This window comes from Pongo pygmaeus, chromosome 12 (assembly GCF_028885625.2).
Source record: "Pongo pygmaeus isolate AG05252 chromosome 12, NHGRI_mPonPyg2-v2.0_pri, whole genome shotgun sequence".
Classification (NCBI taxonomy): Eukaryota; Metazoa; Chordata; class Mammalia; order Primates; family Hominidae; genus Pongo; species Pongo pygmaeus.
The window spans coordinates 41935693-41952272 of NC_072385.2; the positions used below are offsets into that span (position 1 = coordinate 41935693).

The 16580-nt window shown below is 44.6% G+C and overlaps 1 protein-coding gene across 1 annotated transcript in view; it reads left to right on the forward strand.

Annotated features, from left to right (window-relative positions):
- The window catches only part of ACOXL (acyl-CoA oxidase like), a 405131-nt gene that overhangs the window by 59103 nt on the left and 329448 nt on the right, over positions 1 to 16580 (forward strand). The window contains exons 7-9 of the mRNA XM_054475660.2: positions 3536 to 3619; positions 12395 to 12481; positions 12816 to 12914. Coding sequence (XP_054331635.1) covers positions 3536 to 3619; positions 12395 to 12481; positions 12816 to 12914 — 270 coding nt within the window. The remainder of the gene's footprint in view (positions 1 to 3535; positions 3620 to 12394; positions 12482 to 12815; positions 12915 to 16580) is intronic.

Here is a 16580-nt window from a genome sequence, read left to right on the forward strand (position 1 = left end):
TGTGCATTTCACTGGCTATAAATGTTATCTTAATAATAACTAATAATAAAAAGCTCATGATGCCTGATGTTTGGGGCAGGGTGGACACAGGAGGCCAGTCAAGAGGCTGTTACTATAGTCCAGGGCACAAGAGTCTGGTGAAGAGATGTAAAAAGTGGCCAGACTTGGCCAGGCGCGATTGTTTACGCCTGTAATCCAAGCACTTTGGGAGGTGGAGGCGGGCGGATCATGAGGTCAGGAGTTTGAGACCAGACTGGCCAGCATGGTGAAACCCCATCTCTACTAAAAATACAAAAAAATTAGCCAGGCATGGTGGCGTGCACCTGTAATCCCAGCTACTCGGGAAGCTGAGGCAGGAGAATCGCTTGACCCTGGGAGATGGAGGTTGCAGTGAGCCGAGATGGCACCACTGCACTCAAGCCTGAGTGACAGAATGATACTCCATCTCAAAAAATAAATAAATAAATAAATAAATAAATAAATAAATAAATGAAAATTAAAAAATAAAAAAAAGAAGTGGCCAGACTTGGGGTCTTTGGAGGGAAGGCCAGGGCTGGTTAGCCTAGGAGGTGGGAGTCTTGCTTAGAGCTGGCAAAGGAGGCTGTGTGGGCTAACATCAGAGGAAAGACAGCTCAGACTACACATCCAACCTATTCTGAATCATGGTGGTTTTAGTTGAGGAGTATATATGTCTTTTAGAGACTACTCTGTAAAAACATACATTTTTTCAGAGTTTATAACAGATTATTACATCACAATGATCTGTTACATCAAGTGCTCTACAAAGAAAGGGGAGTATTTTAAGAAAAGCTTTGAGGCTGAATTTATTAAATATACATGTGAATAGCATGGACTGTAATTTAGGATAAACTATAAGCTTGGGTATAGTATTTCATACATTTATGGAATTATTATTATTTAAAATCACTACAAACTTACATGCTACTATGGAGATTGAATTTGGTTTGAATATATTAAGTGTAAATGAAGGCAGCTATTGATATAGTAGAATTGCTGCAAAGATTAATGTAGAAAAGCACATAGCTATTGATTGATCATTATCATCATAGACCAGTTGGTGCTGCCATTTCAATGAGAGGTGAAACTTGTCAATATTAGACATTCTTTAATTAAGAACAATTAATCAGAAATAAAATAAGAATTGAAGAAGGTAGGGAATTTGTGTGTGACGAAAATGTTAAAATATATACCAGTAAGGCAGTCATTCTTATTAAGCCTATTCTCAGTTCTGGAACTTTGGTTTGGCATCTGGAGATGGATTAGTACAAATATATGCTTAAATGAACACCAGAGAATTAATAGCAAACTCTTATTGTCATTTCCCATCAGATCTAATAGCAAAGGTCACTATCTCCTGCAGAGACAAGGGAAGGGAAGTAATTGTCATAGGCAATTTATAATGCTCTATGATGGCTAAATTTTGGATTGATTCTTCAGTAAATGTCCTTGCAATTAATTTCAAACTGGTAAGTAAAAATAACCGCAGTTGGACACCATTAATGGCAGTCATACTCCTGCACTGATGGTGTGCGTGAAGAGAATGAAATATGAAGAAAGCTATGAATAGTTGGAAATTCAGGGGGCTGTGCTTACTCCTGATTATTTCAGTTTGGCTAAAACAGAGCTGGTGTCAAGGAAGGATTTGTTGTGATGATTCCAGAGAGGGTGACTCTCAGGAAGATGAACTGGGGGCCCAGGGCAGGTTGATGTCGGGTGCTCTCTGGGAACAAGGCTGGTGGTGAAAAATAGGGGTGGACCGATGAGGAAGGCTGGGCCACTCAGAGTCCCAAGACTTCTTCTGGCTTAATAATGAGGAGCAGGGAGGGCTGGTGGCAAGATGTCCAGATGAGAAACCTGAAGCTCTGGATTCTGATAAAGGATACTGCTCTCCACTTCCCAGGTGACTCTGGTGGGACAAGTCATTTGACCTCCCTGAGCCTGGGATTTCCTGTCTGTTACATGGGTTCAGTCTTTCCTGTCCTGTTAGCCTCCTGTGTAGGGTTGTTGTGAGGATCTGTGCAACAAAGGACACTTGGGCCCTCTAAAAAAGTCTGCAAATATCTGCTTTAGTTGTCTTTTATTATTTGTTGGTAATAACTTCAGCAGTGTGAGCTGAAGCTGGAGCCACACAGTGGTTTATATACTGAAGCCTGGAGATATTTTAGGAAATAATCAATACAAGATGCATTGGGTTGGAGCCATGGTAAGAGTCATAAATCTTGACAGCCTGCTGTTTGATCAAATTAATAATGGTTGAGAGAAACATTGTAAAAACCTATGGGAGGGAAAAATCTAGAGTGTGTTTGGGGTGAGAGCTTTAGCCAGTGTGGAAACTGAAAGTCATTCAAGGAAGGTTAGTTATCATCCTGCTGCTGGTGGAGCAGTGTACAAACACACACAGGCACACACACATTTGCACACACACACGTGTGCATACAGATGCACAACACATATAGACACACACATGCATACATGGACATGTGCACACAGGCACATGCACACACGTGTACATACACATACACATGGGTAACAAGCACGAGTTTTTTTGGGTGGATCTCAGAAGAGACTGGCAAACAAGGACAACTAGCACTGATTTCAACAATGGACAGCTGCACTTTGCCCACTCAAGGGCCTATCACCTTCTAAGGAAATGCTGGCTGCCTCTGAATTTTTAAAATGAAACATGTACAGTGTTTTTGCCATGCCTCATTTGTCACTGGTGGAGAAAAGTGTGTTTGTATAGCCTTGGGATTTGTTGCTGTTGTGTACAGTGAGTGAGGAGAGGGGATTGGGACCTCATGATTTTTAAATCATCAAAGCCCTGAGAAGGTCTATAGTTAACAAAGTAAACATACTGCTTTTCCTGTGTCCAGAGTGCTCCCAGACTTCCTAATCCTCCACCCTCACATCAAGATGGTCACTGAAGCTGGGTGCCGTGGCGCATGCCTGTAGTCCCAGCTTCTTGGGAGTCTGAGCCAGGATGATCGTTTGAGCCCAGAAGTTCATGTACAGCCTGGACAACATAGCGAGACCCTGTCTGTACAAAAAAAAAAGATTGTCGACAGAGCTCCAGCCAGGCATTCTCTGTTGGTTGGGGCATCAATGCAGAGAGGCTGCAGGCTGTGGCACACATTGGAGGAGCTAGGCAGAACCGTGGGGGTGCCGGCCTGTAAAGGGAACACCAGGAGCTGGGAGGGACAAACCTGGAGAAAGCAAAGCAAGGCACGAGGCAAGTCGGTTGCAGGGTCGCAGGCTGGCCTCCATGCGGATGCAGTTGACTATTGTATAAGAAGAGTCTTTAACACTAACAAGGTTAGAGACCAGAAAGCCACATTAAAAAAAGATGAAAACATTTACTTTAGTGGAATGATGGAATTGTTTCTTAATTTAAAAACTGTTTTTACTGTGTTTATTTTTTATTATAAAAGTAACATGCATTTGTTATAAAAACTGTGAATTTAACAAGTCAGAAAACCATAAGGAAACCTTGATACTGAGTCTGTCATATTTTCAGGCAGAGAAAACAAAGAATTTTGTCAGCCGAAGCCTTGTCATAGGAGAAGTCCTCTCCATGGCGGACATGGCCACAGGAGTGAAGGTGAGAGGCGCCGGGCACCTGCCCTTCATGAACGCATGCTCGTTTTGCATGCCAAGGAGTGAAAACTATAACCCCATGAGCTCTCTCAGTCTATGTAGTGGCACAGGTGTTGGTAAAATTGCATACCTCAAAACCTGTGCCTGACTTCCCTTTTAACCATCATATCCTATCCTGTTTTTGTTTCTAATTTGCTTTTCTTCTTTGTGCAGTTTTGTTACATTTGTATCAATTGGTTATTTTCCTTTGTCTTAGTTTTATGAAAACAGTATCATAATCCTTTGTGATTTTCTTTCTTCACTTAAATATTATTGCTAAGATTGATTCATATTGTGTGTTCCTGTATTCATTAAATTTTAAAATAAAAACCTTTTCATTTTGAAATAATAATGCCCACAGAAAGTTACAAAAATAGTACATAGGGTCGTGAGAACCCTTTAGTCATGGTGACATCTTATAGAGCAGTAATGCAATGTAAAATCAGGAAATCAATATTAGTACAGCACTGTTAAATAGGACATAGACCCTATTCAGATTTCACTAGTTTTTACATGCACTCAATTGTGTGTGTGTGTGTGTGTGTGTGTGTGTATAGTTTTATGCAGTTTGACCCTATATGTAGATTCATGTAACCACCACCACAATCAAAATATAAAACTGTTCCATCATCAGAGAGAAAATTCCGGGTCCTACCCCTTTATAGTTTCATTTGGCCTCCATTCCACCCCTGTCCTTTGGCAAGCACTAATCTGTTGTTCTCCATCTCTATAGTTTTGTCATTTGGTGAATGACATAGCAATGGAAGATCATTCATTTTTGACTGCTGTGTAATATTCCTTTGTGTGAGTATACCACAGCATTTATTCATCCACTTTCTCATGTTGTTTCCAGGATTTTGCTAATGTGAAAAGTGCTGCTGTGAATACTCTTGTCCATGTCTGGTGTTGAACATGGGTAAAATCTTCCCTTAGGTATTCAACTAGGAATGGAATTGCTAGTTATAGGATGAATGAATGCTTAACTTTAAAGAGTAGTGTTAATCTCTTCTCCAAAGTTAGTGCATCAATTCACATTCCCACCAACAGCATGTAATCGGATCCTGTGGATCCATATCCTCTCCCATACTTGGAATTCTTAGACTTCTCCATTTTTTTGCAAATGGTTATAAAATGGCATCTTATTGTCTTGAGGGAAGACAATCATCTTTCATGTTCCAGCTTACCAAGGAAGGTGAACAAAATAGCTCAGGTGGGCGTGTCTGCTGCAGCCACTCATGCTGCCTAAGCCTTCCAGCAGAGAGTCCTTCATGGGGCCCTCCTTTCCCCCCCTGGACACCACTGGGTCTCAAAATGATTCCTCATATCCAAACACCCAGTCCTGATGTCCCCAAAGAGGAGAAATGACAACTAGAACATGAAGACAGAATGATCAGACAAGAAGCCAGGTCAATTGGCAGTGAGTCCAATATGGTGGTGATTTCAGTTTGGTGTGGACATTGTCTATTGGTAGGTAGGAATTAAAAACAAAGAAATCTGTGAGTGCCATCTTGTCGTGAGGATGTCCACCATCAGATTTTTCCAGGAAGACTGGGCTCCCTGTGATTTCAGCCAGACACGATCTCTTCCCTCTTGGATGGGTTGGCTGTGGCTTTCAGAGAGAGCAGTTAGCTGAGATGCAACAGATAAATAAATAAATCCCCTCTCAGAAATACCGGAGGATCCTGGTCCAGACTCTCATGATCCCCAGTTTATGCTTTTACCATGTTGCACCCCCACCCTACTCTGCCATCTACCTTCTCTTCAGCAAGCCTCCGTGGGTTGTGACCATGAGGACAGCTCCACAGGTGGTGGCAGCTCTCTGGGTGGGGAGCCCTCTCCTCTGGTCTCCAGGGTCTTACACTGAGCCTAGTCCATGGAGTTTCACAGGGATCGTCTGAGTGAATGAGGGAAGGGGCTGCCTGTGGCATAAAGCAGACTTAAGAAGCATTTTAACCAATTGCAATATGTGTGTCTTATTTACATCCTGGTTCAAACAAACTATTTGTAATGAAAAATTATGTATCAGTTGGGGAAATCTGAGCATTGGACATCTGATGTATTAGAGAATGATCATTATATTTTTAGATGGGATAATGGTTTTAGGGCTATGCTTTTAAAAAGAATTGTATCTTTTACATATGTATTGGAAATATTCAGGGAAGACATGATATGATGTCAGGGATAAACATCAAGATAACCTGGGGTGTAGGAAGGGAAAGTAGGTGGGGGTGGTGGCGGGAGGGAGATGAAGGAAAATGGGCCATGAGCTGACCATCCTTGAGTTCATTAGATGCTTCTATTTTATTGAATTTTTCCATAATAAAATTTTTTTCTGAAAACTCCTGAGTATCCTAGAAGGAAACTGGCATGGACTTAAAGAAAAAGTCCTTTCAAATACTTCTCTGAGGCCGGGCGCGGTGGCTCACGCTTGTAATCCCAGCACTTTGGGAGGCTGAGGGGGGCGGATCACAAGGTCAGGAGATCGAGACCATCCTGGCTAACACGGTGAAACCCCGTCTCCACTAAAAATACAAAAAATTAGCCGGGTGTGGTGGCAGGCGCCTGTAGTCCCAGCTACTCGGGAGGCTGAGGCAGGAGAATGGCGTGGACCCGGGAGGCGGAGCTTGCAGTGAGCTGAGATAGGACCACTGCACTCCAGCCTGGGTGACAGAGTGAGACTCCGTCTCAAAAAAAAAAAGAAGAAGAAAAAGAAATACTTCTCTGATCACTCCACTCTCCTGCTTAAAACCCCTTCCTTCCCATTATGCTTTAGAAACATCCTCTAATCCTTGATGTTGCCCATGGGTCCTTGCAGGTGTGGCCCTGGTCACGTCTGTTCCACTCTTCCCTTCTTCTGGTTCCTTTTACCCACCTTTGGACCACTTGCTCCTAGCCCTAGCTTGGTCTTTCCCCTCCTTCTCCTGGGTGACACCTATTCATTCTTCATGTCCCAGCTAACGTGTCCTTCCCACAGGGATGCCCCCTCAAGCCTTCAACTTGAGTCCCATCTACTCGCTGTCACCTGTCTTTGCTACTTATAGTTTTCTGCCATAACATGTACCCATTTTGAATCTATATATTTATTCATGGAATTACTTTATGTCTCTTACTACCACGAGAGGGAAAACTCCTTGAAAACTATAACCCCTGCATTCTTGGTACATAATAGGTGTCAATACTTGAGTATTAAATAGATATATAAAATCAAAACGATATGGTTGTTTCTCAAAAAGTAGGACATAAAAATTACCATACAGCCCAGCATTCCACTAACTGGATATATACCCCAAATAATTGAAAGTAGGGACTGAAATAGATACTTGTGTGCCAATGTTCATTGCAGCATGATTCACAGTAGCTAAAAGCTGGAAACAAGCCACATTTCCATCAACAGAGGAGTGGGTAAACAAAATGTGGTATATACACAAAATGGAATATTGTTCAGCCACAAAAAATAATGAAGTTCCGACACATGCCACCATGTGGATGAACCTTGAAATTATTAAGTGAAGTAAGCCAGACATAAAAGGACAAATATTATATGAGTCTGCATATATAAAATATCTAAAATAGACAAATTCATAAAGACAGAAGGTAGATTAGAGGTAACAAGAGGTTGGAGGGAGGGGAGAATGGGAGTTATTGCTTAATGGGTACAGAGTTTTTGTTTGGGATGATGAAAAAGTTTTGGAAATAGTGGTGATGGTTGTACAACATTATGACTGTACTTCATGCCACTGAATTGTATGCCTAAAAGTGGCTAAAATGGCAAACTTTATGCTATATATATTTTACCAGAAATAAAAATGACAATTAAAAATTATTATTAACTATGCTGTCCCACACATCAGTAATTGTGGGAGATTTTTTTTTTTTCCTGGAGCTTGGAAATCCTAGACAAATAGAGGAACCTATAGATTGCGCAGCCCCCAAGTCCTGACCAGGAGGACCATGGCTGTCTTTTCTATTGGTGGTAGAGGAGATGCCAGGAGGGCATGTGGTGTGCTGGGCACAGTTCCTGTGAGCTCTGGGTCAGTCAGGGGTTCTCCAGATCCCCCTGCCAGCTCAAGAGCCGCTGGTGGTCCCTGCCTTTCACAGGAGCTGGCTGTCAACCTGAGGAAGGGACGTCAGCATCAATTCATCAAAATCGGCTGTGCCCTGCATGTTCAAGTCCCTTTTCTCTCTCTCTCCAGGTCTGTTTATCCAGTGGCTTTGCATTTCCCTGAGCACCTTGGACAAACTCATTTGTACTCACATAGCCAAGTGCTGGCAGGGCTGGGGGCTGGCTCTGAGAGTGGCGCACAGCGACAGGGGTAGGCATACTAGCAAAGTGCAAGGGAAAAAGATTGTCTTTATTGGTGCTTTGAATCCCCACTCTAGCTTGTGAGCCAGCCCAAGTTTCCTGCCAAAAACATGGGTGCAATCTGGAAGGACTCTAACTAAAGCTGAAAGAAATGAGACGTGCTTCCTTTTCTGCTTCTCCATGGCTGTTCTATTTTCCTTTATTTGAACCATCCTACTATCTGTCTTAGCCTGCTTGGACTGCTATAACAAAATACCATGGGCTGGATGAGTTAAACAGCAGAAATTTATTTTCCCACCTTTCTGGAGGCTGTAAAGTCTAAGATCATGGTGCCAGCATGGTCAGGTTCCAGTGAGGGCTCTTTTCCTGGCTTGCAGACAGCCACCATCTCATTGTGTCCTCATTGGTGAAGAGAGGTGCTTCTTTTTTTCGTCTTCTTTAAGGGCACCAATCCCATTATTGGAGTCCCACCCTCATGAGCTCATCTAACCTTGATCATTGCCCAAAGTTTCCATCTCCAAATACTATCACACAGGGGGCAGGGCTTCAACATATGAATTTTGTGAGGACAAAATTCAGTCCATTTCTGGAGTCCCCATTGTCTCAAAAAACACTTCCAGTTTTCTATTTGTGGAAATTTGCTCTTGGAATTAGGAAATCCTGAATATACTTGAAGTCTCTTTAGGAGACCCTTGTTGGGCTGTTGTATAGAAATGGCCTGGCCTATTGCAGCCGGGGAGCCAGCAGGCTTCCTGCCCATGGGACAGACCTCACTGGTCCACTGGGACAGGGGCACACTCAGAACAACAGAGTTGTACATGCTACCTCTAGGACTTCCCAGCCACGCTTTTGGCATGTTCCTTCGTACATATGTACCTTAGCTTTCTCCTCTCTAAAGATGGCATTGCTAAAGCCCATTCACAGGCTGTGTGTAGATTTAAATCAGTAATGCCTACAAGGATCCCTGTGCCAAACCTGGCAGGTAGCAGGATCTCCATAAGTGGTGGGGACTGTAACCTCCTGGGACGTGGCTGGGGGCCCAGCCCCACAGTCTTCTAGGTAGTGGCTCCGCTGGTGGGTTGAGGTGATACCAGCCTGCCTTCCCAGCTCTAACCCACCAGATTTCCCTTCCACTTCAGGATGTCTCCTTTTAGTCTTTAGAAGCTAAGAAGCCCCGCCATAGCCCCATCCTTTGGTCCCTGTGACCTGTCCTGGCTACACCTCCCAGCCCTCAGCTGTCTTGCACTGTGGCCTCTGGAAGCTGCCGACCCTCATTGGGCATGTTGTGATCATTACCTCATGTGCTCGATGTCATAGCTGTCCTTTTTCTTCTCCTGATAAATGAGAAAAGAGAGAGGAGGCTTTCTCAAGCAAGGTGGGTGCATGTTTGAAGTTTGAGTTTTCATTAGGTATCCCCCAACCAACTCTACTTTTTCTCTCTTACCACTGCTTTTTGCAGTCTCTCTCAGAGCAAATGGTCCTCTCTGTGACCTGTTCGCTGAGGTCTTCCAGGGGCAGGACGCTGGGTAGTCTGACAGGAGAGCCACAGTGTCCTCTCGGAGGACACTCTGTGACACTCCCACGTGATCAGTTGATGCCTGCCTCCCATTAGCCTCAGCATTTCTGTTTTAAGGAGTCCATACCCTCCTCCTGGCTCCTCCCAGCCCCTCCTCCAAGCTGTTCCACTGCAATCAGTGGGTCTCCACTTCTTGGAAACTCAGGCCACACACCCAGGTGTCTCCCGGAGTCCTCTTTTTCCTTCTCCCAAATCCATCCCAACAACTCTGTCTCCAGAATCTACCCTGAATCCCTCTACTTCCCCACTTCCCTGTCTGCCTCCTTCCTGGCCTGTGGGCTGGGGCCCATGCCCCTCCCAGAAGGCACCTGCTGAAAGCATGTCAGGCCAGGGAGCCCTCCACTTCCAGTCCCCAGGAGCTCCACCTGCATTTGGCCCAGCTTGGTTGGAATAGCTGCCCTTCAGAGAATGTGGCTTTTGTGGGAAACGAACCCCACGCTTTACTTGACTGTGTGGATTGAGGTCATACAGACACTGCCTCTGTCAACTGCTACAGTTTCCTGCAAACTTACAGGTTCACTTCCACAGCCCAGGGTGCCTACTAAGACATTTAGTGAATGGCGCTTTCAAAATGTGGATAAAACACTCTAGGTTTTTTTTCCTCTTCCTAAAGAGGAGGAAAGGATTTAAAACCTAGAAGAGGAATTTATTGTCAGGAGTGCATTAGGCACCAGCCAAAGAGATTTAGAGGTGGAAAACCTAACTTGTTTTAGTTTTAGAAAAATATTTTTTTAAACTTAACTCCCAAGTTGGTTTAGGGAAAAAACACGTACCATTTGGGTTGCTTCCATTTCCCATGTTGGAATTAGTAATGCAATTTACAGTGCCCGCGATGATTCTGTAGAGAAGTGAGTTGAGTCTTCAGGGTGTGAATCATCTTCCCAGGATACTTTATGATTCTCCAAATGAAAAGCATTCACATGTCAGATGTGATTAGTGAAATTCATCTGTCCTGATGCCAGAGTGTCTTAGCTGGTCCGAGCTGCTAGAGTTGGTCAAGTACCATTTCACAAAGTTAATACCAGGTTGTTCATACACATGGGATATGAACAGAGAGCTCATCCAGATGCAGTGACCCCAGGAAAAAAGTCGACTCTAAACTTGCCTAAGCAAAAAAGGCACTTATTGGCTGCTGTAATTCAGGAGTCTAGGGTGCAGCAGGCTTCAGGTCTGGGTGTGCAGGACCTGGTCTCTCCCATCTCTCACCTCTGCCTCCTTCCCCCAACCTGGTCCTCATACATTGGCTTCATTCCCTAGCTCATGGCTATATGTCCCCAGGCTTCCATCCCTCCAGATTTCATAGCCTCACAAAAGAGGGCTTCTCTTCCACAATAGCTTAGCCTTGTGTCCTGGCTTCCACTCCAAATGGACACACCCAGATCATGAATCCATCCTGAGAGCCATTGTCTGGCCAGATCAGCCAGTCCTGGGCTCCCAACTCATCCTAAAGCTGGGATGGGGTGGGGTCAACATCACCCACAAACCACTTGAACAGATTCTAGGGGAGGAGGGCTCCCCAGATGAAAATTGGGGTTGTATAGCTAGGAGGGGGAGGAACTCTGAGCTGCAGGCACAGCAAATGTCCCTGCATTCAAGTTCTGTCTTTGCAGTCAGTCACCCTGCTCCCTCCAAATGGCCCTGCTCTTCCTCTTCCTGTTTCTTCTCCTTCTCATCCTCATCCTCTTTCTCTTCCTCCTCCTCTTTGTCAGCGACACTTTTCCAGGGTTTACAAAAGACGGGCATGGTGGCTCATGCCTGTAATCCCAGCACTTCAGGAGGCCAAGGTGGGAGGATTGCTTGAGCTCAGTAGTTTGAGATCAGCCTGGGCAACATAGCAAGACCTCATCTCTACTAAAAATAAAAAAACTTAGCCAGGTGTGGTAGTGTGTGCCTGTAGTCCCTAGTTGCAGCTCCTCAGGAGGCTGAGGCAGGAGGATCGCTTGAGCCTGAGAATTTGACAATGCAGTGAGCTATGATCATGCCACTGTCCTCCAGCCTGGGTGAAAGAGTGAGACCCTGTCTCTTAAGAAAAACAAAAAACCCACAAAAGACCAAGCAAAGGCTTGGTGGTTGACTCTCACTGAATCCTCATGGCCACTATATGAAGTACTATAAGGCATTAGGTAGCTTGGGTTTCAGCCTCAGCCCTTCCCACTTTCTCAGGTTGTGGGTGAGACACTTTCCCTCTATGAATCCCAATTTCCCGTGTTAAATGGGGATGATGATGCTTTCTCTCCAGGGTTGTTGTGAGAGTCAGTGAGCTGGTAAGCTCAGTAGCTCAGTAAGTGGGTACTCTCACCATTCATTTATCAGATGAGGAAGCTGAGGCTACAATGTCATTTGTCCAAGATCCTGCAGCCGGTGGGTAGCTGAACTGGGATTGAAACCCAGGGCGCTCATCCCAAGCTGCATGCTTGCTCCTTTTGCAGCATTGCCTCTTCCATCCACCTTCCTGTAAGGAAACACTGTTTCTCATGACAGGACTCACCTCCACAGACAGGGGTCAGCATCGAGGGTCATTGCACACACACTTTGTTACATGTCTTCTGCATCAGGCCCTAAGCTAGATCCTGAGAGGACAAAGCAGAATGAGCTTTCAGAGCATTCATTTTTTGGGGGGATCTGGGAGGCCTGAGGATGGAGGACTGACTTTCTGTGTCAGTCCTGAGTGACTCATGAGCCATGTCTGCAGAGAGAAACTGGAGCTCACCAGGCAGTGAAGAGGAAGGGCAAAGAAGCATGCCACTTGCAAGGCTTAGGTAAAGCACAGGGGGCTGAATAGCTGCTCCCTGATTGGAGTTTGGCCGTGGATTTGTCTTTAGACTCTTGCTAATGATGGTTTGTATTGTCCTTGTTTCCAGTGTGGAATAATTTATTGGCTATTTGGTGGTGCTATCAGGAATCTTGGAAGCCCTGAACATGTTACTAAGTGGTTTCAGCCACTCCAGGTATGGTATTTTCCTCAACATTGGTCTTCTATGGAGAGCCTTAAAAATCTATAGTAGATAGATATGCATGTGTGTATGTGTTTGAAGAAAAATAAAAAGGAATTTGTATCAGCAAAAATCTTGTTGAGAATGAGAATTCCAAGACTATCTTTTTTATATTGCATTGAGCCTGTCATGTTATTAAGCTCACATTCGCTGTCATCAGACTGCATTTTTATAATTTTCTCCAACCCACCTGTCCCTCTCTCACCACCATTCTTAATGGTCCGAGGGGTCTGCATTTGGAGCAACTGCCTGACCAGCTAATTCCCTTCTAACGTCTGGTAAACTCCAGGAGCAGAAATACACTGGGATGTTTGCAATGACCGAGAGGGGCCGTGGGAGCAACATGAGAGGGATCCAGACCGAAGCCACCTTTGACCTCTCTGCCCAGGTGAGGAATCTGTCCTTCTCCTGCCGTGCAGGGGAGCAGGAAACCTGGACAGAAACAGATCTCCTTTCTGTGTCCAGCTTCACACCCTCTGTGTGTGCTCTCCGGCCCAGGGAGCTGAGATTCAGATCAAATGCCTAAGTGTTTTAATAGAGGTGGATATGTGCTCAGCCTTCATGAACCCAACACCAGCCAACATGTATATGGTGCCTTTGAGGCACTGGACACTGCTTCAAGCACTTTATGTGCACTTGTGAATTTAATCCCTTGTCATAACTCCAAGAGAACACTAAAGCCATTTTGTTGTCATTCCTAGCAGTAGCAGGAACGGACTGGAGGACATGCCTTTGTTGGTCCTCTCCATTGTGCCCTGTGTCAGGAGGGCACTGTGCTGGGGCCACCTTATCAGGAGCTGAGTCTTCTGTACTGGGATCATGCGCTGTCCCTCACCGTGACCTGCACTGACATTTTACATGACAACAGAAACAAGAGTGTCAGTTTGGTGACTGACAACAGTCACCAAACAATCTGACTCTTCTATCTTTACTGTATGTGGTCAATGCTGAGGTTTTTCCTTTTCATTCTTTTCTTTGTCTTCCTTTTCCTTTCTTTTTCTTCTCTGTTTTTCTTCCTTTCCATTCCCTTCTTGCTAACTAAAAAGATGTTGGCTGAGTCTCTCTACATTGCTATCTCTGTCCATAGTGGGTCATAACATGCCCTGGGGACGCTGCTTTGTAATCCTCATGCCCATCTCTTTAACTCCTACATGCACCCCGCCCCCGTCCCCCACCAAAAAAGAAAGCAACTGTGTATTTATCTCACTCTCCTTTATAGTTTCTTGCTTGATATTGGGTGTTCCTAAGAACTACAAAGGGATAAACAAATGTTGAGGTTCTTTCTAGAAATGAAGCTATGTCAGTCAGTGTGTGCAAGCATGTGCCCGAGCGTGGCTGCAGGTGCTGCCCGGCCGTGTGGCTGCTCCGCTTCGTCTATTCTTTATTTTTGCAGTTTGTCCTTGAGTGGGTGGATTTTTGTTAGTGGGGTTTCCTGACCCAGGAATGCTGGTTGGAGGTGGCCAGTGTCTGGAATGACAGATGCAGGGGCGTGGTGTATTGGAGGATGCCCTGCTTTTCCTCCTGCCCTGATGTTAGTTCTCTCCAGCAGCAAATGATGTCCAAGATCATAGTAAGAACAAGAATAAGCACTACCCTATACTGACCACTCGCAAAGTGCCATGCTCTGTATCAAACTCTCTCTGTGTAGTATTCTATGTTTCCTCCCAGCAACAGCCGCAGAAATGCAACATTAAACTGGTCCTTTTAACTAAGCATGGGTGTGCCATGTACCAGGCTAAGCAGTCTACTTGTAACATCATTTCAAATGTTCTGTAATCTTATAAAAATGTATTATTGTCCCTACTTTACAGATGGGGAAATGGAGGCTCACGGAGGTTAAGCAGCTGACTCTGGCTATGCAGTTAATGAGTGAGTTAGGTTCGGGTGAGACTGCCCTCAGCAGCTTGGCTTTTCTGCCAGTGGTGGCATGCTGACCTAACATCCTTTGGCTTTTGGCCGGCCGATTTTTTTCCTCTCCTGAAGCCATGGTATTGAGGTCACCTTGCTGTTGTTGATGGGGGGAAAACACCCACAGCTCTTATTTATTTGTTTCTTCTTACAATTATTACTTTTTTACAAAAATAATTTCCTGTGTTGGTCCCATTTTCCCCAAACAGCATAAATGACTTAGCTACCTGGCGTGCCTCAGCAGCTGCCACTGTCTGATAGGGGACCTGCAAAGTTGCAATCATAATGACGAGGGGCCTCTGGTGAACACTGTCTCCCGTGGGGCTGGGAGAGAGAACAATCCCATCATAAACTCATACCACCGAGAACTGACATAGCAGGAATGGATTTCTCCCTTCACTGTTTTCTGTGTTTTCCCCTTCATTTCCCTTTCAAAATGCTAGAGGTTATTAAATAAGTGTTCTCTCCCCAAGGACCATTTAAATCTCTTACATGTTTTGGTTATTCATTCCTGTGGGTTGGTTGTTTTACATTGGGTAGTGGTATGGATAGTTAAGAGATAAGAGAGAGTTTTATTTTTATACTTCATTCTAAATAGCAAAAATAAATGAAGTTATGAACTCTCTGGCCAAAGGCAGCATTTTTAGCTCCTACAACACTGACCATTTTGCTGGCCTTCAAACACATAATTATTACAGAAACTAACACAATGGTGTGTGTTATTTAGATGCAGCTTTAACGCCAGAGTTTTGGCTGATGCACACTTTCCAAATCAAGCATTTTGCCAGAAGTGACAAACCTCCTTTCCCAGAGTGTAGCAAATGTTTATGGGGACGGGTGCCTCCTGCCCCCTTCCCCACCCCACCAGATCGTTTCTGCCAGGCCAGTGTTTCCTCTGCCACTTCACTTTCTTACCCTGAGTGTAAGCATGCCCCCACCTACATGGGTTGTATTTTGTTGCTGTTATTTTTCATTGCACTCAGCCTCAAGCAATGCCTCTCCTTGAGAAGCCCTGGCTGCCCTGATAAGACAAGGGTGGCCTCCAGAGACTTCTCTAAAAAGATCCAGCATGTCCGTTTATGTTTCTGAAAAGCTCTTGCACATGTTAAAAGTTTCCCTGTGCAAACATATGTCAGAGAATGTTTTCTTAGGCTTCAAGACTGTATTTCTTGGCCAGCGGGAAAGTGTTGTCTATATACTTTATAGTCTGAAATCTGAGATAATCTTTGCATGATCAATAGCTTGTTGGTTTAGTTCAGTCACATCTTCAATACTGTCAACTCCAATTAAATGTGCAGTTCCACCCTCTGCCATTTCTCGTGGGCTCCCAACTTGCCCCACGTGCCCTGTATTCAGATCTGGCACCGGGGCCAGTTCCTTTTTGGCAAGAGGCTTAAAGGTAACCCAGGTGGCACTGGAGACTGGGGAGAGCCAAGAAGTGAGGGGAGATTTAGTAGGAAAGAGAAGACGGAGTTTTGAGCTAAGCCTGAGAACAAAACCCCTGCGTTTTCTTCCTGCTTCTTCATGACCAGTGTTAGTTTCAGACTGTTTTGAGCTGGAATCCTTGGACATATTCAGAGACAAACTGCATGGTACATTCTAAGATTTTTCCCTCCTAAGAAAGAGACTCATTTACAAGTTCTTCCGTTTTAGGAGCTTGAACATATGAACCTCTTTTGGGAAACTTTAGTATATTCATTGATCAGGGAAATAGACATTTTCAAAGGCTAAAATGAGGGATTTCTTTTTATAAAAATAAAAATTGTTTGGGCTGATACTCTAAGCAGTGGTGGGAATAGGTCATGGCTGTCTATCAGTCTTGCTTTATCCAAGCATACAGTTTTGGCCTTCAATTACTTGGCTTTCATTTAAACCAAGACCCACGTCATGGAGGCGGAAGGTTCAGGGCCTGGGAAACAGCGAGGAACCCAGTGATTTGCCCAGAAGGAGTGAACACCAGCAGACAAAATGTGACTCACAGATGTGGACCCTGGGACAAGCCATCTAAGGGCCCAGATCATTGGATATTCCATCCTTTCTTAGAAATCTTGCAGATGGGATATTTGGAGATGAGGGGTGTGGAGAGCTGAGCATATACCACCAGGGCTTTTAGAGGTTTTGGTGTTGGATGAGTTAAAGGTCAAAA